The 23,048-nt window shown below is 42.1% G+C and overlaps 1 protein-coding gene across 2 annotated transcripts in view; it reads left to right on the top strand.

The window, feature by feature from the left end:
* ATG2B (autophagy related 2B) overlaps positions 1–17,402 on the top strand; it is a 75,283-nt gene extending 57,881 nt beyond the window's left edge. For both annotated transcript variants that reach the window (XM_021707886.1, XM_021707885.1), the window contains exons 34-41: positions 1,183–1,261; positions 1,553–1,760; positions 4,947–5,016; positions 5,349–5,431; positions 6,047–6,168; positions 6,405–6,559; positions 7,824–7,973; positions 16,179–17,402. In XM_021707886.1, coding sequence (XP_021563561.1) covers positions 1,183–1,261; positions 1,553–1,760; positions 4,947–5,016; positions 5,349–5,431; positions 6,047–6,168; positions 6,405–6,559; positions 7,824–7,973; positions 16,179–16,409 — 1,098 coding nt within the window. In that variant the 3' untranslated portion in view covers positions 16,410–17,402. The remainder of the gene's footprint in view (positions 1–1,182; positions 1,262–1,552; positions 1,761–4,946; positions 5,017–5,348; positions 5,432–6,046; positions 6,169–6,404; positions 6,560–7,823; positions 7,974–16,178) is intronic.
* Positions 17,403–23,048: the final 5,646 nt, after the last annotated feature.

Genomic DNA, 23,048 nt, shown 5'->3' with positions numbered 1-23,048 from the left:
AGGTGGGTCTCGAACCCACAGGCTCAGGCAATCCACTCACCTCGGCCTCCCAAAGCGCGGAATTACAGGCTGAGCCACCGAGCCTGGCTTAACATTTTTATGTACTATTAAATTTGTTAGTATGTAGTATTTTAGTATAAATAATATGTAATGTATATCAAATGTGTATAATGTATGATATGTGAAATACATATATGAATATACGTGTATATAAAGCATAACAATATAATGAGCAGTTTGTGAACCCACTCCCCTGCTTCTGAACCAGAATATTGGCAATACTGTTGAGACTCTCTGTTTGCCCTGAGTTCTCTCACTCAGTCTCCCTTCTGCCACGTTGCTTAGACTTCCGATAAATGTGATCAGTTGGCAGTCTGCTCTCTTGTAATTGTCAAACCTTTGGGTGTGCTGCCAAAGATTTTGACCCTTCATATTGCATTGCGCAACAGTAGTAATGTTTTATATTAATTGAAGATTTTAAAAAATGGAATGAATAAATAAGCACAAACTCAAGCGCTTAATTTTATATCCTCCGAAATGTATTTGTCAGTTTGAGTGAGGCAGGCAAAATCAAGCTGCCGATAATGGCAAGCGTGTCGTGTGTGCGCAGAGTCGAGACAGAGCCACGCATTTTTTTTTGGTTTGTAATTAGATGATTTCAGAAGAGACCACATTGAATGTATGATTTTGTTTATTTTAATTTGAATATCATGTCCAGTGATGAAATGTATCAAGACAATATAGCATAATGGCAAAACAGAAACAGGTCATAAAGAACTTTCTAGGCACACGGATATCCAGTGCATGCTGGCTGCTGTTATTCGTGGTAGTAGTAGTATCACTACCAGTTTTGAAAGAGAACTGATGCCACGTAAAAATGAGAGTGCTCCATTCGTTAGAAGACTAACACGTACTTTGATTCAGAAATCCTTCCTGGCTTTGTAATCTTTCATTTGTTTCTCAATTTGGTATCTGTGAACTTCCTCGTAGAGACATGGGAATGGGCAGGGAAGTGTGGGGAAGGGAGAACAGGAGCAATGCCGGGCGGGGCACGGATTCGACAGAGCAGAGTCCTGTGTGAATAATGAGTGAAGTGTGAGTTGAAGAGGCCATGGCTCGTCGTTTTACAAACAGGTGTACTTTTTCCTCCTCCGGTTATAATATAATTGCTCTCAATTTTAGGATGCCCTGTTCTTCCTAAAGGATTTCTTCACGAGTCTCTCTACAGAAGTGGAGCTTCTGTTGACTCCAGATCCAGAAGGTATTAACTGTGTCTAGATTAAAAGTACTTGGCTTGATTTTGATTGCTAGGAGGCTTTTTTGAGGGTATACTTAGTCTTCATTCCCATTTATATGTTCTGTGTTTGCTTTTGTTAATTTGTTCTAATGTAGTTTATGTAAAAGTAATTTAAAAGATGAAAGCAGATTTTCTGTGTAAAGGAATTGTATTTTGAGTAATAAAAGTAGCAAAACAAGTTGGCTCAAGATTGATTTAAACGGTTGCTCTGAAGAAGCATACCTAATTCTTCAAATGTGCTCACTATGTTTTCAGTTAAAAAGTCTCCTGGAGCAGATGTCACCTGCAGTCTGCCAAGGCATTTGAGTACCTCAAGGGAGCCAAATCTCGTTCTTTCTTTCCCTGGGCCAAAACCACCTTCCCACAGTGACAGTGCCAATCCCATGGAGGTGGTTAATGGGGCGGAGGAGAAGGCCTTCTCTGCTGAGGAAGCATCGTTTGGTGACCAGCCTGTGTTTTTTAGGTAACTCCTTTAGCCTTGGTAGCACGTGAAGGCGTTCTAGCGTTTTGGAGGCTGTTCTGTGATAAGGGTGTGCTGCTGATGGTGAGTTCCATCAGCTCATCTTTGCACCGCCGCGTCGGCAGCTGGTGTAGTTTTATCTGCATGTGGTCCCTACCTGCCTGGCATCCCGGTTCACACACAGCGCTGGTTCGCGTGTCACCCCGCTCTTGGTTCTGCCTCAGGAACTTCCTCTTCCTCTTAGCTTCTTCTTGTCCTCCTCTTTCTGTCTCCTCTTCCCGGCATCCCCAAACATGCTGTTGCCTTTTTGCTTTTACACACCTCAACTCGGCCATTCCTGCCTTTTCCCTCAGGGGGATTTTCTTCCTGCTGTCCCTTTTCCGCTTCTCCATCAGTGGTGTTTTTCTGGGCACTTCCCTGCAGACTCAGTGGGTGCTGTGGGGAAGCCCAGTCCCCATGCTGCCACTCTCTGCGGTGGCTACCCAGCTGCGCAGCCTTTTTAAAATTAATGTCCCATATTGATCCTTTTATTTTAAAAAAATTCTATTGCTGGGCGGGATGGCTCCTACCTATAATCCCAGGACTTTGGGAGGCCGAGGTGAGAGGATTGCCTGAGCCCAGGGTTCAAGATGAGCCTGGGCAACTTGGCGAGACCTCATCTCTACAATAAATTTTTAAAAAGTAGCCAGGCATGGTGGCACATGCCTGTAGTTTCAGCTACTTGGAAGGCTGAGGTGGAAGGATTGTCTGAGCCCAGCAGGTGCCACTGCACACCAACCTGGGCAACAGAGAGACTCCTACTCAAATAAATAAATAAACAAATAAATAAATAAATTCTGTCAAAAAACTATATCTCAGATGGTAATTTGAATCCTTATTTTATATTAATCCCATATAAACTACCAATATGGGTTTTGAAAACATGGGCCTAAAGCCAAAAAAATTTGACATTAAAAAAAAAAATCTAAGTAGCAGAAGCCCTACTTACTTACTTAGGTATGTTTTTTAAGTTAGACTATTTAAAATACTGAGAACAGCTCACAGATTTCCATTTCTACTCTCAAAAGCTCCTAGAGGGTCCAGGACCCTGGAGTGGTAAGAGGTGGTTAGTCCAGATCGCACACCTTACAGATGAGGAGATTAATGCCCAGAGAGGTGAAGCGACTTGCTCAAGATCACACAGTGAGCGGCCTAGCCAGGTCTATGAAACAGTCTCATCCCCAGAAAATCGAGTGTGCTTTTTAGTGATGTCATAGGAGTCTCCCTCCTCCCTGTAACCATTCATTCATTCTACAAATACTTATTGAGCACTTACTGGATGCCAGGTTTTGATCTAGACACAGTAGAGCAAAATCTTTATTTAATTGAAATTACAATTTGAGCTTAAAGTAATTAAAAATAAATGGTTTGTCCTATGATATGTGCCACGGAGGGAAAAAGAGTGGGAAAGAGGAGAAGGCGTGGTGAGGGCATTCCCCAGAGAACCAAGTGGAGACAGGTATTCAGGGGCGAGGGCAACCGGGGCCCCACGCTTCCCATAATCGTGTTTGATGGCAACACAGCATTTCCGTTTTGTTATGTAGCTTAAGTGGACTTTGGTGAGATGACTTAGGTTGTAGCCACCAACCTTAATTTTGTAGGAAAAATGTATTCCAAGTTCCAAACATTCCGCTTCAGTCAGCTTTTGGAAGCCAGCTCATTTTATTTGTTGTGTGCCACTATCAGACAGTCAGCCTTCCATATTCTCCAGTTCCATCTTCAGGATTCAACCTAAATATTCAGAAAAATTAATAAAAAAATAACAATGCCACAAAAAATAATACAGTTTTAAAAGTCCAGCATAGCAGCTATTTACACAGCATTCGCATTGTGTTAGGTATAAGTGATCTAGACACTTAAATTTACTTAAATACTTAGATTTAAAGTAAACGGGAAGATATGCATAGGTTATTTGCAGAGCTATGCCATTCTATGTAAGGAACTTGAACGTCAAGGAGTTTGGTATTTGCAGGGGTCCCAGTACCAGCCCACTTCAGATGCTGAGGGACAACTGTAAAATTATAATTTCATTCTCACTCAATTCCCAATATTTTGTTATTGATGGTCTGTTTACTTACAAGCATTAATTTTGAGAATTTTCATCAGAATTCACCAATTAGGTGATGCTTTAAAAATGTACTGATGAAGCACTGAAGAGTGGAACTGAAGTTCCTTGCCCATGTTTGCATCCTATAGACCAAGCTGGAAATCATGTTGGGCTTTCTGACTCTCCTTCACGGAGAGCAGAAGTAGTGCCTCACCTCCCCTCTTTTATTTCTTGGTAATGATTATCTGGTTTCATATTGACAGTTGCTTTTACTAATTAGTTCTTTGTATGAATTGAAAATACAAACCAGAATACATTTTTCAAAGAGTAGACATTATTTCATAAACTAAAAGAAAGGTTTTTTGGGTTTTTTTTTGAGTGGGAGTTTCACTCTGTCGCCCAGACTGGAGTGCAGTGGCACGCTCACGGTGCAGTGGCATGCTCACTGGAGTGCAGTGGCACGCTCACTGGAGTGCAGTGGCAGGCTTGACTTGCTGGGCTCCGGCCATCCTTCCGCCTCAGCCTTCCAAGTAGCTGGAACTACAGGTGCGTGCTACCACTCCCAGCTTACTTTTTTATTTTTTATTTTTTTAATCAACATTTTTAATTATGATTTTGTGGGGTACAGTTAAGGGTTAGGTGTACAATTACGTTTCATTCAGGCACCCTGTTGATAAGAGGTGTTTCTCCATCCCCAGACAGATATTTGCGACTGTTAATCCCATCCCCCCCACTTTTTTATTTATTGTAGAGACAAGGTCTCAGCCAAGTTACCCAGGCCAGTCTTGAACCCCTGAGCTCAGGCAGTCTTCTCACTTTGGCCCCCTAAAGTGCTGGGACTACAGGCTTGAGCCACTGCACCAAGCCTAGGAGAAGGTTTTTATGAGATATTGTAAATATAATAATGTTATAAGATGCTTAACATTTGTTTAGCTGTTGTATTATGTTGAGAAAAGGTAGTACTAGAAGACATTCTCTTTTATGTAATATTCATATTATTTTGTGGTTTTGTTTTTAACTCAGTTGAACAAATTGATTTATTTACATATAATTTCAGCTATTCGTAATTTTAAATGTAATTCTTCTCCTTTTTTTATCTTCAGAGAATTTAGATTCACATCCGAAGTTCCGATTCGACTTGATTATCATGGCAAACACGTATCAATGGATCAGGTTTGGAAACTGTATAAATACACTCTATAAAATTATCTTATTTGCTCTTCTAATAAACTCAAGGCTTTTTTTGACTTTGTCCTGTCATAGTTTATGTGTATGTTTGAGATGAAGTAGAAAGTTTTGAAATTTAATTTTTAAGCGAAATCTCAAGTACCATGAGTAGAATTTGGTATAATTGGGTCAGATATAAAATACATATATTTTTGCTATAAATATTTTGAGTGTTTTAATGTCAGTAATGAATATTGTTTTGACTTTCACGATAACAACTACTTAAAATGTGAAATCTCTTAAGTTAAAGATTAATCTGGCATGTCTTAATTTTGAAGGGTACATTAGCTGGGATTTTGATTGGTCTGACTCAGTTAAACTGCTCAGAACTAAAACTGAAGAGGCTTTTTTATCGGCATGGGTAAGTTGATTTATTATATGAAGTTTTATTGTGAGGTTACTAAAGTTAGTTTACAACAAGTTAACTCGATTTTCTTAGCAAGTGTACATAACGTAGTTTTACAGTGTTGTCTTCAGAGAGCTGACCCGTCACTGGTTAGATGCTGGTTTTTATTCTGAAGTATTAGAAGTAGTTTGAACAGAGTAGTATTCTAAAATGGCAATCATTTAGGGTGCTTGTAATAGTAATCTGAAGTTGTAAACTAGCTTATTCGGTGAAAAGACTGGAAGTTCACAAGGTGATAGTGGTTCTTAGCAGCCATTAGTGACAATTTATAGACTTTGGATTAATCCTATGCCAGAGCCTTAGATGTTCAAGAAGTAAGAGGAAAAACACACTCATACGTATTACCTAAGTTTTGTGGAAATTGTAGCATTATAATCGGATTTTATACATGCCATATTTGGAGGAACTCAGGTGGGGAGGTAAATGGCTGATTCATATTTCTCTTTGATTATTGAAAGGTTTAACTGCTTTTGGGGGCTCTATAATATTCGGCCTTATAATTTGTAAATCTTCTAAGTCTCCAAACTTAGCTGTGTGCATAAATGCATTTCTCCTTCATCTGTGCTGTAGCTTGCTAGGTGTCGACAGATTATGCTCATACGCAATCTCTGAGTGGCTCAACGACATTAAGAAGAACCAGCTACCAGGCGTCTTGGGAGGCGTTGGGCCTCTGCATTCACTGGCGCAGCTAGGTGGGTTTGCTCTTCCTTCGTCAGAAGACCGGCTGTTTTGCTGGACCGGTGACTCTGAACTCTTCGGGGTTAGGGGTGCCTTGGAGAGTCTTTGTGGGTCTGGAAAACTCTGTGTGTATTCACACACACAAGACTCTGCCTCCGATTTCGGGAGTTAGAAACCCCAGGTGAAGGTGATGAGGGCTCTGCGCTCCCGCACCCATGCTGATCTCTGTGTGCTAACTGCTCGGTTCCAGTGCAAGGCCTCAAGGACTTGGTCTGGTTACCCATCGAGCAGTACCGGAAGGACGGCCGCATCATGCGAGGACTCCAGAGAGGTGCTGCTTCCTTTGGCACCTCAACAGCAATGGCTGCGCTAGAACTCACAAACAGGATGGTTCAAACTATACAGGTATCTTTATTCTTAGACCACCTTAACTGTACAAGAACACGAGCCGTTGTTTGTAACGATTTAATATCTTGTTTGATTGTTTAAATGTCTAGTGTTAAATAATTAGGATAAAGTAGTGAAATCCAGTGCCAATTTGTTTGCCTGCTTGGGATAAATTATAGCCATCAAGTTAGGAAAGTATTTATTTCCCCACATTTGTATGAGCAGATCATAGCTAAATTAACTTTTTTGAGTCCGAATCTCACTCTGCCACCCAGGCTGGAGCGCAGTGGCACACTTGTGGCCCCTGCAGCCTTGACTTTCTCAGCGATCCTTCTGCCCCAGCCCTCTAAGTAACTGGAGCTTCAGGTGTGCACCACCTTGCCTGGCCAGTTTTTCACTTATTGTAGACGAGGTCTTCCCAAGTTGCCCAAGCTACTGTCAAACCGCTGGTCTCAGACAGTCCTCTCGCCTCCACCTCCCAAAGTGCTGGGATTGTGGACATGAGCCACCATGCCTGACCAGTTTTATATGCAGAGATGGAGTCTTGCTGTGTTGCCTGAGCTGGTTCTGAGCTCTTGGACTCAAGCAATCATCCTGCCTTGGCTTCCCAAAGTGCTGAGATAATAGGCGTGAGCCACCGTATCCAGCCGATCATAGCTAAATTTAAAGAAAACATTATAGATGAAGCAGTAGAAATACTAAGGTTTATTCTATTAAAGATTAAGCCCCATAGAGTACATGGAAACATTCTCTCTTTTTTTTAAAGTGTTCTCAGTGAACAAAGGAAGGACTGAAAAATTCAGTTTCGCTCAGGTGTTGGTTTTTAGTTTATACTTTTGTTTTAGAGTTGGAGTCTCACTCTGTCACCCAGACTGGAGTGCAGTGGCTGCTCCCGGCCACCGCAGCCTCGACCCGCTGGGCTCCGGCGATCCTTCTGCCTCAGCCTTCCGAGTAGCTGGAACTACAGGCGCACGCTACCACGCCCGGCTCATTTTTGATTGACTGTAGAGATGAGGTCTCGCCAAGTTGCCCAGGCGGGTCTCGAACCCTCAGGCTCAGGCAATCCACTCGCCTCAGGCCTCCCAAAGGCACGGGATTACAGGCTGAGCCACCGAGCCCGGCTTAGTTTATACTTTAATGTTCTTGCTATTAAAGCCATAAATTATTGTTGTAAGAACACATGGGAGTGTTTGTTTTAGGGCTTGAGAATCCCCTTGTTCTTCCTCACTCCCTCTTCAGACTTTCTTCTGATTCATTTCTTACTTCTTACAAAATGATCCAGGCAGCAGCAGAGACAGCTTATGACATGGTGTCTCCCGGTACCCTTTCTATCGAGCCCAAGAAGACTAAAAGATTTCCTCATCACCGGCTAGCTCATCAGCCAGTAGACCTGAGGGAAGGTGTGGCCAAGGCCTACAGTGTTGTGAAAGAGGTAATTGAATCCTCAGTGGACAAGTCAAAGCTTGCTTGCATGCTTTCCCAGCTTTCACCTAAAGAGCATTTAATACTTTAAATTTGTTCCAAAGAAACCCCTGGAAGTGGAATGGGAACTGCCATCAATAACATGTGCACCATCTGTGTGACGCGACAGAAGAAGGCTTGACTGTGACCAGTAGGCTCTCAGGAAGGGCAGTGGTTGACGAACGGGCTGATTCTCTTTCCATGCAGAAGCATGCGAGGAATGATAGAACCCAATGCCATGTGTTCATGTCTTGGCTCAGTCCGTATTATACTTTGCTCTGTTGTCCTTAGGTGTATGTGAGAAAGACACCTTCCCAGATGACTCTCCCACCCTGCTCCCTTCCCATGCCTGCACTGTCTAAAGACATTACATAGTTTTCTGCATATTTTTACAGTTTTACTTTATAAGTATGCATAAGTAAAACATACTGGTTTTATACCTTTACAAGTTTACATAAATGGTGTCATTATGTGTATCATTCTGAGACTTAGCTCTTTCAAGACATATCTATGCCGATACTTGTAGATCTGATTTCAGTGGTTTTGTCGTATATCACTGTACGTGTATATACCATAATATATTTCTCTTGCTGTTGGAGACGTTTAGTTTCCATTTCCCCCCTAAAACACTGCTATCGGGAATGTCCATCTACTGTGTTTGTTCATGTCTGCAAATTCTTTAGGGAGGAATTGGCAAGTTGTAGCTGTTGGAATCACAGCATTTATTAAGCATTGCTAAATTGCTCTCTGACATGGTTGTGTCTCTGAATCCTGGTTTTTTCCTGAATGTTGTCAGGGCCATTCCCTGGCTTAATCTTTTTTACATTCTTAATGTAGCATAAAACAGTCTGAGATCATTTTATTTATGATAGTGTTTTAGGATTTCACTCGAGATGCTTTTCTCAGTTGTATTCTGATGTCAGTCGTGCCTAGGATAGTCTTTTACCTGACAGAGGTCTCCTCTGTTTCCAGAGGGTGGCAAGGCCGCTGAGGGAGGGCTTTAAGAAATGTGCCAGTGGGTAAAAAAATGGTCAGCTTTTGTTTTTAGATGCTATATATAATGATGATAAATTAATAGTATTTATTTCAATACCTTTCTTTTCTCTCTCTTTATTTCAATGGCTTTAGGGTACAAGTAGTTTTTGGCTTCTTGGATGCGTTGCATAATGGCAAAGAAGTCTGGGCTTTAAGTGTACCCGCCAACCCACGTGTGCACACTGTGCCCGATAGGGAATTTTTTGTCTCCCCCCCCCCTTCTGAGTCTCCAGTGTCTGTCAGAGCATCTCTCTGCCTCTGCCGATCCTGAGATCAGCTCCCACTTCGGAGTGAGGACATGTGGGGTTTGGTTTTCTGTTCCTGCATTAGTTCCCTTAGGATGACGTTCTCCAGTTCCATCCATGTGCTGCAGAATACATTATTTCACTCTTTTTGATGGATGAATGATATTCCATTGTGTATGTATACCACATTTCCAGTATCCACTGTTCAGTGGGTGGGCATTTAGGTTGATTCCACATCATTGCAGTTGTGATTGTGCTATGATGCACATGCCAGTGCGGGTACCTTTGTTACAGGATGGCTTCTGTTCCTTTGGGTGTGTACCTAGTGGTGGGATTGCTGGACGAAGTGGTTCATCTACTGTTAGTTCTCTGAGCAATCTGCATACCAGTTTTCATAGAGGTTGTATTAATTTACACTCCCACCAACAGTGTATAAGTGTTCCCTTTTCTCTGTATCTGTGCCAGCGTCTGTTGTTTTTTGATTTTTTAATAATGGCCATTCTGACTGGTGCAAAATGTTATCGCACTGTGGTTTTAATTTGCATTTCCCTGATGATTAGCTAATCATCATCATATGTTTGTTGGCTGTTTGTGTGTTTTCCTTTGAGAGGTGTCTGTTCATGTCCCATTTGCCCATTTTTAATGGAGTCATTTGCTTTTTTCTTGCTGATTGGTTTGAGTGCTTTGTAGATTCTGGATATTAGTTCTTTGTCAGATATCTAGTTCGTGAATATCTTCTCCCATTCCATAGGTTGCCTGTTTGCTCTGTTGATGTTTTCTTTTGCTGTCAGAGGTCTTTAGTTTAAGTCCCTCTTATTTTTGTTTTTGTTGCATTTGCTTTTGGAGTTTTAACCCTACGCTCTTTGCCTAGGCCAATGCCCAGAAGAGTTTTTCCTAGGTTTTCTTCTAGGAGTTTTATAGTTTGGGGTCTGACATTTAATTCATCTTCAGTTAATTTTTACATATGGGGCAAGATAGGGATCAAGTTTTCTTTTTCTGCATGTAGCTGTCCAGTGTTCCCAACACCATTTGTGGACTAGGGTGGTGTCCTTTCCCTGGTGTATGCTTTTGTCTGCTTTGTCAAAGATCAGTTGGTTCTAAGTATTTGAGTTTATTTCTGGATTCTCTATTTTGTTTCACTGGTCTGTGTGTCTGCTTCTGTACCAGTACTGTGCTATTTTGCTTACTACAGTCTTGTAGCATGGAAATTTGAAGTCAGGAAATGTGATGCCTCTAGCTTTATTTTTGCTTAGGATTGATTTTGCCATTCTGGCTCTTATTTGGCTCCAAGCGAATTTTAGGATCTTTTTTCTACTTCTGTGAAAAATGATGTTGGTAGTTTAATAAGAATATGCATTGAATCAGTAGATGACTTTGGGTAACATGGTCATTTTTTAGCAATTTTAATTCTTCCAATCCATGAGTATGAGATGTTTTTCCGTTTGTGTCTTCTGCAATTTCTTTTATCTGAGTTTTAGAGTTCTCCCTGTAGAGATCTTTTACCTCCTTGGTTAAACATATTTCTAAGCCAGGCTCAGTGGCTCAGCCTGTAATCCCAGCACTTTGGGTGGCTGAGGTGAGTGGATTGTCTGAGCCCGCGCGTTCGAGATCCACCCAGGCAACCTGGCAAGACCTTGTCTTTACAATAAATCAAAAACTAGCCTGGCGTGACAGCGTGCACCTGTAGTTCCAGTTACTTGGAAGGCTGAGGCGGAAGGATCACCGGAGCCCAGCAGGTCGAGGCTGCGGTGGCCGGGAGCGTGCCACTGCCCTCCAGCCTGGGTGACAGAGTGAGACTCCAACTCAAAAAAAAGAAAGATATATATATATATATATATATATATATATATTTCTAGATATTTTAGCTTTTTGACAGCTATTGTCAATGAAATTGAGTTTATGATTTGATTCTCAGGTTGGTTGCTATGGTGTATAGCAGTGCTACTGAGTTGTGTGTGTTGATTTTGTATTCTGAAACTTGACTGAATTCGTTTTATCAAGTCCTAGAGTCTTCTGGAGGAGTCTTTAGGATTCTCTAGACATACGGTCATATTGTCAGCATACAGACATGGTTCAATTTCTTCTTTTCCAATTTGTATACCTTTATTTCTTGTCTGATTGCCCTGGCTGGGACTTCCAGTACAATGTTCAGTAGAAGTGGTCAAAGTGAGCATTGTTTCCTTGTACCAGTTCTGAGGAAGAAAGTGTCCAACTTTTCTCCTTTCAAGATGACACGGACTGTGGGCTTGTTGTATATGGCTCTTATTATTTTGAAGAATGTTCCTTTATGCCTATTTTGCTGAGGGTTTTTATCATGAAGAGATGCTGGATTTTATCATGTTTTTTCTGCATCTGTTGAAATGATCACATGCTTTTTGTTTTTAATTCTGTTTATGTGGTGGATCATATTTATTGACGTGTGTATGTTGAACCAGGCTTACATCCCTGGAATAAAACCCACTTGATTGTGGTGGACTATTTTTTTATGTGCTGTTGAATTTGATGTGCTAATTTTGTTGAGGTTTTTTGCATCTGTGTTCTTCAGGGATATTGGTGTGTAGTTTTCTTTTCTTGTGTCTTCTCCTGGTTTGGGTATAAGGGTGATACTGGCTTCATAGAATGAGTTAGGGAAGATTCCATCCTCTTCCTTCTAATGGAATAGCTTCGGTAAAATTTGGTACTAGTTCTTTTTTGAAAGTCTGGTAGAATTCAGCTGTGAGTCCATCAGATCCTGGACTTTTTTTTAATTGGGAGACTTTTAATTACTGTTTCAGTCTCTCTACTTGTGTTTGTTCTGTTCAGAGTTTCTATTTTTTTTCTCACTCAAGGTTGAGGGGTTGAATGTTTCCAATAATTTATCTATTTCCTCTAAATTGTCTAGTTTGTTTACATAGAGCAGTTTGTAATAATCTCATATGATCTTTTGTATTTTTGTCATATCAGTTATAATGTCTCCATTTTTATTTCTGATTGAGATAATTTGAGTCTCCTGTCTTCATTTCCAAATTCATCTAGCTAGTGGCTATCTTTTTGTCTTTTTTTGAGTTGGAGACTCACTCTGTCACCCACGCTAGAGTGATTCTTCTGCCTCAGCCTTCCAAGTAGCTAGAACTACAAGCACGCACCACCAGGCCTGGCTAATTTTTTTATTTATTGTACAGATGACATCTCGCTAAGTTGCCCAGGCTGGTCTCGAACCCATGGGCTCAGGCAGTCTTCTTACCTTGGCCTCCCAAAGTGCTGAGATCATAGGCATGAGCCGCTGCGCCCGGCCAGCTATCTCTTTTAAAACTTTTTTTTTTTTAATGTTTTCAAAGAACCAACTTTTTGTTTCATTGTATTTTTGTTTTGTTTTCAATTTCATTTAATTTTTCTCTGATCTTTGTTATTTATTTTCTTCTGCTAGCTTGGATTTGGTTTGTTCTTGTTTTTCTTATTCCTTGAGGTATGACAAAAAGTTGTCAATATGTGATCTTTTAGTCTTATTAATGTAGGCCTAAGTGTGTTATAAATTTTCCTCTGAGCACAACTTTGGCTGTGTCCCAGAGATTTTGATAACTTATTTCATTGTTGTCATTCATTTCAAGGAATTTTAAAATTTCCATCTTGGTTTCATTGTTGACCCAAGGAACATTCAGGAGCAGATTGTTTGGTTTCCATATTTTTGTTTGTTTTAGTAAGTTCTCCTTGGAATTAATTTCTAGTTTTATTCTACTGTGGTTCGAGAAGCTACTTGATAGGATTTTTTAAAAAATTTGTTGAGACTTGATTTTAGGCCTGTCATATTGTCTGCCTTGAAGAATGTTCCATGTGCTGATGAGAAAAATGTATGGTCTGTAGTACTGGGGTAGAATGTTCCGTAGATGTCTATTAGATCCATTTGCTCTAGGGTCAGTTTAACTCCAGTGTTTCTTTGTTGACTTTCTGCCCCAATGATCTGTCTATTATCAGTGGCATGTTGAAGTCTCCCACTGTTATTGTATTGCTGTCTGTCTTTCCTTAGATCTTAGGATTTATTGTATAATGTTAGGAGCTCTGATGTTAGGTGCATATCTATTTAAAATTGTTATCTTTTTTGTTGGATCGATCCCTTTATCATTCTGTAATAACTATCTTTGTCTTTTTTTGCTGTTGTTAAATTTTTTTTTATCTAATATGAGAATGGCTACTCCTGCTCATTTTTGGTTTCTATTTGCATGGAATATTTTCCCCCACCCCTTTACCTTGAGTCTGTAGGAGTCCTTGTGTGTTAAGTGGGTCTCTTGAAGGCAGGAAATACTTGGATTTTGGTGTTTTTTTTTTTTATCCATTCTGCCAGTCTGTATCTTTTAAGTGGAGACATTGAGACTATTTACATTCAGGGTTAGTAACGATATATAAAGTACTATTCCATTCATCATGCTGGTTGCTAATTGATTATGCTATTTATTTATTTTTTATGAAATGTGTTGGTGTTCTGTAAACCTTTTGAGCTTTATGATTTCCAGTATTTTTCTACTGGTGTATTTCAACCTTTTGTTTCAATATTTACAACTCCTTTGAGTATTTATTGTAGAGACAGTCTAGTGGTGACAATTTCCCTCAGCACTTTCTTGTCTGAGAAAGACTTATTTCTCCTTCATTTATGAAACTTAGTTTTGCAGTTCACAAAATCCTTGGCAGGCTGGATACTCTGTTTGAGGAGATTGAGGATAGGGTTCCAGTCCCTTCTGGCTTGTAGGGTTTCTGCTGAGACAATGGTCACCTTATTACCAAAGAGATTTAGTGGGGAGAATAGAGATAATTACCAGTCTGACTTGTTCCCACAGATGTCAGGGTTGGGCCATTATCAGTATACATGCCAGAAGCGCAATTTGTGACACTGATGCTGGGATTTAAGGCATAGCAAGGGCAATCGACAGCAGGGTATATTATTAGCACTTTGATATGTAGCAATTTGCATAGTCCTTGCCTAATTTAACCTATATTCATTTTAAAAATGTGTGTGCTTACTTTGTGCCAAATGTGTAGTAATTAGGAAAGATAGATGATATTCCTAAATTACAGTTGAGAAAACAGACACAACAAGACCAGCGACCTCCCCAGTGGACCACAGCGAGCAGGTAGTGGAACCAGGACTGGGTCTAAAGTGTAGTTTCTTTCTCTAACACTGTCAACAGGAAGCATGAGGGGGCAGGGGTGGTGAGGACAGTTAGTGTGGATGGAGGTGGCAGGGCATGCTTGACTAGACTGGCTCTGAATTCTCTTATTACATTTTTTGAGATTCATCTTCCTAGATGAGTTGATATTTCTTTTTCAGTTTAGAGGTTAGTCAGTCAGAGATGAAGAGGAAACGGCTTTGTGCATCACAGATAGGCTTGTCCTTGCAGTCGGGGTCGGCGGACTGGGCTGCGGGGCAGACCTGGCTGTGCCTGCCTTTATGTGGGCCTTTTTTGCTGATAATGGTTTTTGCCGTTTTTGAGGACTATCAAAGAAAAACTCAAAAACAAATAAGAATCTATGTCAGAGACTATGGCCCACAGAGACCTGCTCTCTGGCCCAGTACAAGAAAAGTCTGCTGACCCCTGCTTTACATAATTCTGTTTGGTGGTAGCCAGTACTTGTGAGAGTAGTAGTAGTTATCCAGGCATTATTCATTGGACACTTCCTAGCTTCCAAGCTGCGCCTAGCTCTTGAGAGGAACGCTTCGTTTAATTTTAACAGTCAGCACAGGAGGACGGCAGTATTTAATTCCCTATTCAAATGACCTGTGTGAGGCTGCACAGCCAAGTGATCGTGCTGAGGTCTGAATTGGTTTCTGTGGCATTCGCCGTTATGCCGTGAGCAGCTCACACCAGTTTTGGGGGCAGGAGAGTTGGCGGGGGGCGGGGCACAGGGCAGCATGCGGGAACTGCATGAATAATAAGTCAGTAGCAAACATTTCCGTCGCTGCACTCGCAGTTTCTCGTCATCTAGACGGTATTTTTAAAGCACTTCTCTTTGCTCCCATTTTTCTGTACTTTTTTTTGTCCTCTGGCATCACGTGATTTTACCTGCTGCCCTGGGTGGAAATGATGCTCCGGTTAACTTGGCCAAATGGTGACTGGATTCTGGGTTAGGACAGGGTTCTTGATTTCCCTGGAGGACCCAGCATTCCTTTGCGCTGCTCCCGTTACTGAAACTCTCAGAGTGGAACACTGCTTTGTGTCCCCCAGGGATTTCTGAGCTAGACAATGTAGAGACACAAACCGTGTGAAGCTTGACCTCGACGTGTATGTACTCAACTTCAAAACTGAGTGGCCGTGATTATGTTGATGTTGATTAGCTGTTAGAAGGAGGATGGCGGATGCTGCTGAGGTTTTGTGTCTAATCGTTAAACTTGTTCTGCTTTTTCTTCTCATTCTGTTTAATCCCATAAAATGTTTTCTTTGGCTTTTTATCTTAATTGAATGTTCCACAGTTGTTTTTCTAATATATAGCTAGTCATGTAAAACAAATTAAATAATTTCCTAGCGCTTAGTAGAATTAAGTTTTCTTTTGTTGAATCAAAGGGAGCTATTGCCATATTTCTTTAGTGAACTCAAGAAGCTTGGTTTGCCAAGTTTGATTTAACTGGAGTGACTAATAATACCAGAAAAGCTACTCTTGAATCATTCAATATTTCTGTAAGCTTCTCTATGTAAAATTGTAGTTTCGCTACATTTTCCACACAAAATGTCACAACAGAATACTACATAATCATAATTGCCTCTTCCCCTTATAATTAGAATTTTGTCCTAAAAATACCCTGTTATTTCAAAAGCACAAGTTTTAAAATGCTGATTAACTGTCCTAGAAGTGTGTATTGTAGGATAATTCAGAGAGTTTCCTGACCAGTAATTTACTTCTCTCCTCTCCCCACCCACCCCTCTGTGCAGGGAATCACAGACACAGCCCAGACCATTTACGAGACAGCGGCTCGAGAACACGAGAGCAGAGGGGTGACCGGCGCTGTGGGCGAGGTTCTGCGCCAGATCCCTCCGGCGGTGGTGAAGCCTCTGATTGTTGCCACGGAAGCGACATCAAATGTGTTGGGTGGCATGAGAAACCAGATCAGACCGGATGTCCGGCAGGACGAATCGCAGAAGTGGCGCCACGGGGAAGACTGAGGTGCAGACACGCCTCCTGGTGAGGGTGGCGAGAGTGGAACTAAGAAGCGTCGCATCCCGCTGGCAGCTGCAGAGGAAACTCATTCAATTGTGTCGTGCTCATCTCAGGAACAACAGCATTTTTTAGTTAAATAATTTAATGTCAAAACAACAAGCAACCAAAAACTTCTGGCATTGTAGGGCTAGTTTGGGTACTTGCCTGTAGAAATGTTTGGTAGCTGGGGTGTCAAAGGTCCTTAAAGCATTTGCTGCCAAGTTAGTGAAGGCTTACTTTTATTAAGATTAATTCTCCTTGTTACAGGCGAGATATCATTGGAAACCTCCTTCTAACACTATCTGTATAGCTCTGTGGAGTTTATTTTTCTCAAGGTTTAAAAAGAATCACAGCTTCAAACTTTCATTGAGAATGAAAGACAGAAGCTACAGGGGAAGCAAAGCAAATAGGATTTTCAGCATATATATCAGTGTGGAAAAAATACCCTTCTCTGTTGGATTTAGTGTTCATGAACTTGAGAACAACATCATTTCCATTTACTCAGAACATCCTTCTGTGGGGGTTTGAGAAAGTGAATGTCACAGACGTGTTCTGTTGTGTTGCACTTTATCCTGTGTGTGTATGTGTTTAGATTAATACGAGTCATGTCTATACACTTTATGTAAAAGAGACACAAAATACGAAGAGGCTGAAAGCTCTTGGCAAAGGAAGGTCACCCAAATGTGCCTTCCTTTATTTAAAATGTAAGTGAGAACGTGCATTCTCTAATGAACGGGGCCCATGTGACTGCTCACTGTTCCGTGTCAAGCAGGCATAGTTATGCAAGGTCGTTGAGAATGTGTGGAAGGGAGATCAGAAGTGGGTTTTACTGTTAAAATTAAACAAAAGTCCTCCAAATATGCCCTGATCAGCTATTTCGATGTCCGTTTTTACTTGGTTGACAGTGTACATTTTGATAACCTGTCAGGAATGAATAAAGTATTTTTATTTAAAGGTAAGGTTGTTTTATGCTTCCGTGAATATTTTGCTTTTCTTAGTGCGTATTCATAGATGCAATACCATGACTTACCCCAAGATACTTGGGGGCACTTCCTCAAATTGGTTTTGGTTACTATCAAATAAATCAATAGCTGGGGGGAGAGGGAAGTTCCTCTCAGTCCCTGACTTTAATCCAGAAGAAAGAACATGTGGAACTCTGTATTTATCCACTATTTGAAATGGCATGCGATGATTTCTCATTTTCTGAAATGGGGGGTATTTCATCAAGGTAAATTTGGATCTCAGAAGATGAAGTTAGATCAGTTTCATTCTCTCTATGTTGTAAGCAGGAAAGCAATGCAAGCCCAAATTCAGAATGCTTAGAATTTATTAAAATGGTGTTATTTGGCATTGAGTTACATTATTTCCTTTTTACTGTTGAAAAACTTCAAAGGCTGTAACTGCCCATTTAATCACCGTGAAATCATTTATTCCTCCGTCTCTGTGAAGTGAGGTCTGCGTGGAGCGTGGCCCTGACGGCCCACTCTCGAGCAGGGGCCCTGCTGATGACTGAAGGCCCACCCTGCCCACCGCTGCCACGTGGCCTTGCCACGGTGCTCGTCAATTCTAGTGCCCTCTGTCTGCCCTTGAGTAAACGTGCTTTGCGTGTTACCTGTCACGTTAGTCAAACTGAAGAACACTTGATCAAACTTAAACGTTTAAAATCTCTTTAACTTTTCAATGTACTTCCCATAGTTATACTTCAGTTAGATATAGAGAGAAATCATTTGACTCTTTGCACTCTGAGTTGCAAACAAATCAAGTTTATAACTCCCATTTAAACATGTATCTTGGTCATGTAATCTCCATGGTTCTTTCTCTGTTTTGTCCTTCTGCACCTCTGTGGACAGAGTCATCATTTGGGAACAGAAGCCTTGCGTCTCAGAAAGATTCGTCGTCAGTTCAGCTAAGTGCCCTTTACTTGGAAAGCCCAAAGAGGACCTATGTGTATTTGAATGCTTCTACATCATTAAGTATGCCTAATAATTTCTTTTTTAAGAGTGTCTTTCCAAATGCTTATGTTTCAGTGACAGTAGAAAGAGGGTTGGGCAGAATCCCTGGTTTGGGAGATCAGCAGCTTATACCATGCGGACAATTCGACCCACACATCTAATCTCTCTCAGCCTCAGTGTCCCGCTTGGTAAACAAAGGGGTTTCTTAGGACAAAGCCCGATGGGGATTTTTGGATGCGTGCGTGTGTGATACCGTGCTTTCTGGGTTCGTCCCAGACCTGTGACGCCTCCTTGAGTGAGAGCCCGCTGGTCACAAAACACACAGAGCAGCTAAGGGCTACTTTAGCTCCCGGATCTCAGAGTAACACCTTTCTGAGCTGCCCCAGTGGCCGCGCAGGTGAGTTTCAATGTGCTACTTGTGACTCAGTGATACTTCTGACGAGTAGATTGCATTGTTGACTACATTGAGTTCTTAAGTTATCTCCCAAAGTCCATAAGCAAACTTGCTCAAGATCTGGTGAGTTTCAAAACCCCCACAGTATAATTGTCATGTGAAGACCCCCTTACGTCACAAGTAGAAAGCCAAGGCCGCCATGGCAATGTCTCCCTCGTGTGCAATTGATTTGAGACCTTCAGTCTTTCTTTCCTGTCTCTCCCCAGAGTGCTGTTATTTGAAGTAGACTCTCCACTGAGCATTGCCTTTTAGGATAGATGCTTCTTCTCGGCATCATAGCAATAGACTTTCACTTTAATGAAGTTTGGGTACAATTTGGATTTTCACTTGTGCACATCCGTTTGACATCGATATTTTTATAATGCAAAATTCACTTTACGAGGGGGAAAAGAAACCAACTTTCCAAATAGCAGTGTGCCTAAAATGCCAAAATAATGAAAACATGTTCCCTACCTCCCACCCCAGGTCACTTTTCAATGCTACTAAAGTATTCTTGGCTTGTAGGGAATTCGTTTTTAGCTATCCCCAGTAAAAACTGCTCTGTAGGTCTAGTGCCTTTGTTCATTTTCAAAAAAGTCCAGATGATTTTGTCTACTCCCATAGGCCAGCAGTTCCCAACCCTTTGGCATCAGGGTCCCATTTCGTGGAGGATGATTGTTCCGTGGACAGGTCTAGGGGCATCAACAGACATTAGATTCTCATGTGGAGTATGCAGCCTATGACTAGATGCATATGCTCACGCTCTTATGAGAATCTAATGCTGCAGCTGATCTGACAATAGACAGAACTCCACTTGCCTGCCGCTCACCTGCTGTGCTGCCTGGTTCCTGTACAGGTGGGTTCTAGTCCACAGCCAGGGGGTTGGGGAACCCTGTGAGGGCAGCTTGTCCAAAGGCGCCGTGTGTACCGTCACCAGAGCAGGGCAACAGCAGGCAGAGCTGAATTTTATAGCAGTGACCTTCGCGATTACGATGGCTCATGCCCCAAATCCCAGCACTTTGGGAGTCCGAGGTGGAAGGATTGCTTGAAGCCAGTAGTTCAAGACTAGCCTGGGCAACAAAAAGAGACCTCATCTCTAGAAAAAATAAAAAAATTAGCTGGGCATCCACCACCACGCTACTCAGGAGGCTAAGGCGGAAGGTTCATCTGAACCCAGGAGGTCAAGGCTGTGCTGAGCCGTAATTGTGCCACTGCACACTGGCCTGGGTCACAGAGTAAGACTCCGACTCAAAATAAAGAAAGTGGTGGCTTTAAATGCAGAATCTGCAACGGCACCAACTGGTTTCAGGATTAACTATGAATTGTCTTAACGTTACTTTAAATCTGTGACTTGGCATAGGAGAAGTCACTGTCCCCGCACCTGCGTGGGTTGGGGAGTGCTGGCCTCCCGTGTTCACCCTCTTCCCCACCCCCCTTCCCTTCCTCTTGACCTGCTAAGTCCAGAATTTCAAGTTTTTGAAGTCCCTTGAAAATAAGGACTGCAACATGCCAATTCATATCAAACAGAAGAAAAGAATATACTTTTGAGTCTCAGGTTACCAAGGAAACTATTTGTATAATTTATAGATAATGAAGAAAAAAGATTTCTTCTTTTTCATGACCAGGAAATCTTATTTTTGTTTACTGGAAGACATAGTCACTCTTTTCACGTAAGAATAGAAGTGCTTTAATGCCAACTTATTTTTATCTCAACATTCTTGGGATCATGCTAGGCATTGAAAAGTGAACTGGGGCAGGAGGTAGATAGCTCCGAACGTGGTGGCTCACACCTGTAATCCCAGCACTTTCAGAGTTGGAGGCGGGAGGATTGCCTGAGTTCAGGGGTTTGAGACCAGCCCGGGCAACTTGGTGAGACCTCGTCTCTACAATAAATAAAATAAACCGGGTGTGGTGGCACACGCCTGTGGTTCCAGCTACTTGGAAGGCTAAGGCAGAAGGATCACCTGAGCCCAGCAGGTTGAGGCTGCAGTGGCCATGAGCATGCCACTGCACTCCAACCTGGGCTATGAATTTTAAAAAAAAGTGATAGGCACAGTGGCAAGTCTGCCAGTTTTATTCAGAAGTATTTTCTTTCATCACAGTGCAGATCAGAGAGAGAAAAAGCATTCCAACACGCTACCACAACAGGCTGCTTTTGGGATGAGAAATTGGTCTCAACAACTTATATTTTGCAATGCCAGCAGTTTTTGTAGGTAGTCGGTAGAGGCGAATTTCTGCCCCCTCCAGCAATGCTCGGCACCGCGGTTTCAGGCATGTGACTTCACGGTCAGCACCAGAGTGCCATCTGCTGTGTTTCAAAAGGTGGTAAACGTGGGGTCAGCTGGCTCAGTTACAGCTCTGATAACCCTGGCTCCCTTTACACAATGTGTACGTTGCTGCTTCGCTGTATTTTGTGTTTGTGGAATGGCAACTTTCCGTTTCGAGTTGGATTTGTCTTGTGCTGTTCATACAGCCTGCTGGCTACACAGGCCTACTTGCTTTTTCATTGAGAAGGTTGATAGAGGTGTCTAGTTCAGGTCTTAGGTTAAGTCTTCCTGACTTCTTTTAGACATTGAATTTATCCCCCTGAGTTAAAAGAACATGCGTGTATATGTTGACTGTCATTGCTAAGTTTCCTAATTATGGATGTGAATATGAACAGATACTGTACAAGTATTTTCGTGGAAATATACCTTGTTAGTGTAACTATTTAAAATAATATGAAAATAAGAATATTCTTAAAGACAATTAAAATATTTACTCTTTGGATTTTGCTTTAAACACTATTGTCTTTCTCCAAGAAGTGTGCCCAAGGCCTGCAAAAAATACTTCTTGGGGTAGCGGAGGGGAGGCCTGTGTCAGCCCCCATTACTGGAAAATGATATTCCTGTGATCCTGGTACTTTTGATAGCAAACCTTGTGTCTGTCTGCAACTAATAGCTGAGCTACGCGGAGTATATAATATTCAAATGTGTCCCTTCTCCCACTCTTGAGTATTAATTACTATCATTAGTTCTCATATCCCTGAGGTGGACTTGAGACATGTGCATCTTATAACTAGATAAATACTTGCTAAATCTGTTCTATCTGGAGGAATTTTTTTTTTTTTTGAGTTGAAGTCTCACTCTATAGCCCAGGCTGGAGTGCAGTGCCAGTACTCAGGGTTACAGCAGCCTTGACTTGCTGGGCTCAGACAGTCCTTCTGCCTCACCCTTCCAAGTAGCTGGAACAACAGGTGCATGCTGCCATGCCTAGGTAATTTTTTGATATTGTAGAGACGAGGTCTCACCAAGTTGCCCAGACTGGTCTTGAACCTCTGGGCTCAGGCAGTCCTCTCATATCCACCTCCCAAAGTGCTGGGATGATACACATGAGCCCCGCGCCTGGCCCTTAGAGGAATATTTTTTACTTTTAGAAGACTCTTTAAAAGACATTTTATCTTACTGTATTTTATTTGTTTTTTTGAGTCAGAGTCTCACTCTGTCACCCAGGCTGGAGTGCAGTGGCACGCTCACGGCCACCGCAGCCTCGACCTGCTGGACTCAAGTGATCCCTCCGCCTCAGCCTTCCAAGTAACTGAAACCACAGGCGCGCACCACCATGCCCAGCTAATTTTTTTATTTATTGTAGAGACGAGGTCTCAGCAAGTTGCCCAGGCTGGTCTCGAACCCCTGGGCTCAGAGCCGTCCTCTTGCTTCTGCCTCCCAAAGGGCTGGGATGACAGGTGTGAGCCACCACGCCCAGCGACATTTATTTTAAAAGATAAAGTACTTTAAAAGAGTATATATACCCATCCATCTTGAGCAGTTGGGGGAAAATGACAGGTCACACATCACACATGGGTCTTGGGAGAGAGGGGAGAGGAGGGCGCCTTACAAGATGCTCCTGGCCGTGTGCCCCTGCTCTAGTGTATTCTCTGTGCTCGCACAGCCCCGGGCGGTTGTTACAAGCCTTGTTTTCCAGATGAGGAGACAGCTTCAGAGAGATCAAAACACGTGGTCAGTGTCACACGGTTTGATTCCCAAGCCTCATTCTCTTTGCAGGGTGTCCTCTAAGTGCAACTCACGCAGTCCAAATGAGGGAGAGCCCGGCACTAACTAGGGCAGAAAGAACGTGGCCGGAAGGTGGAAGCGAAGGAGCTGGGAGAATTTTGCTCAGCCTCACCGGCGCCTTCATCCCCTCCCCCCTCCCCTCCCTTCCCCGCCATCTCCCCTCCTGTC

This window comes from Carlito syrichta, unplaced genomic scaffold (genome assembly GCF_000164805.1).
Source record: "Carlito syrichta isolate Samal-C Ts95f unplaced genomic scaffold, Tarsius_syrichta-2.0.1 Scaffold126596, whole genome shotgun sequence".
In the NCBI taxonomy this organism is placed as follows: Eukaryota; Metazoa; Chordata; class Mammalia; order Primates; family Tarsiidae; genus Carlito; species Carlito syrichta.
Note: the sequence above shows the minus strand (reverse complement) of the source record. Positions and strands in the feature narration are given on the sequence as shown.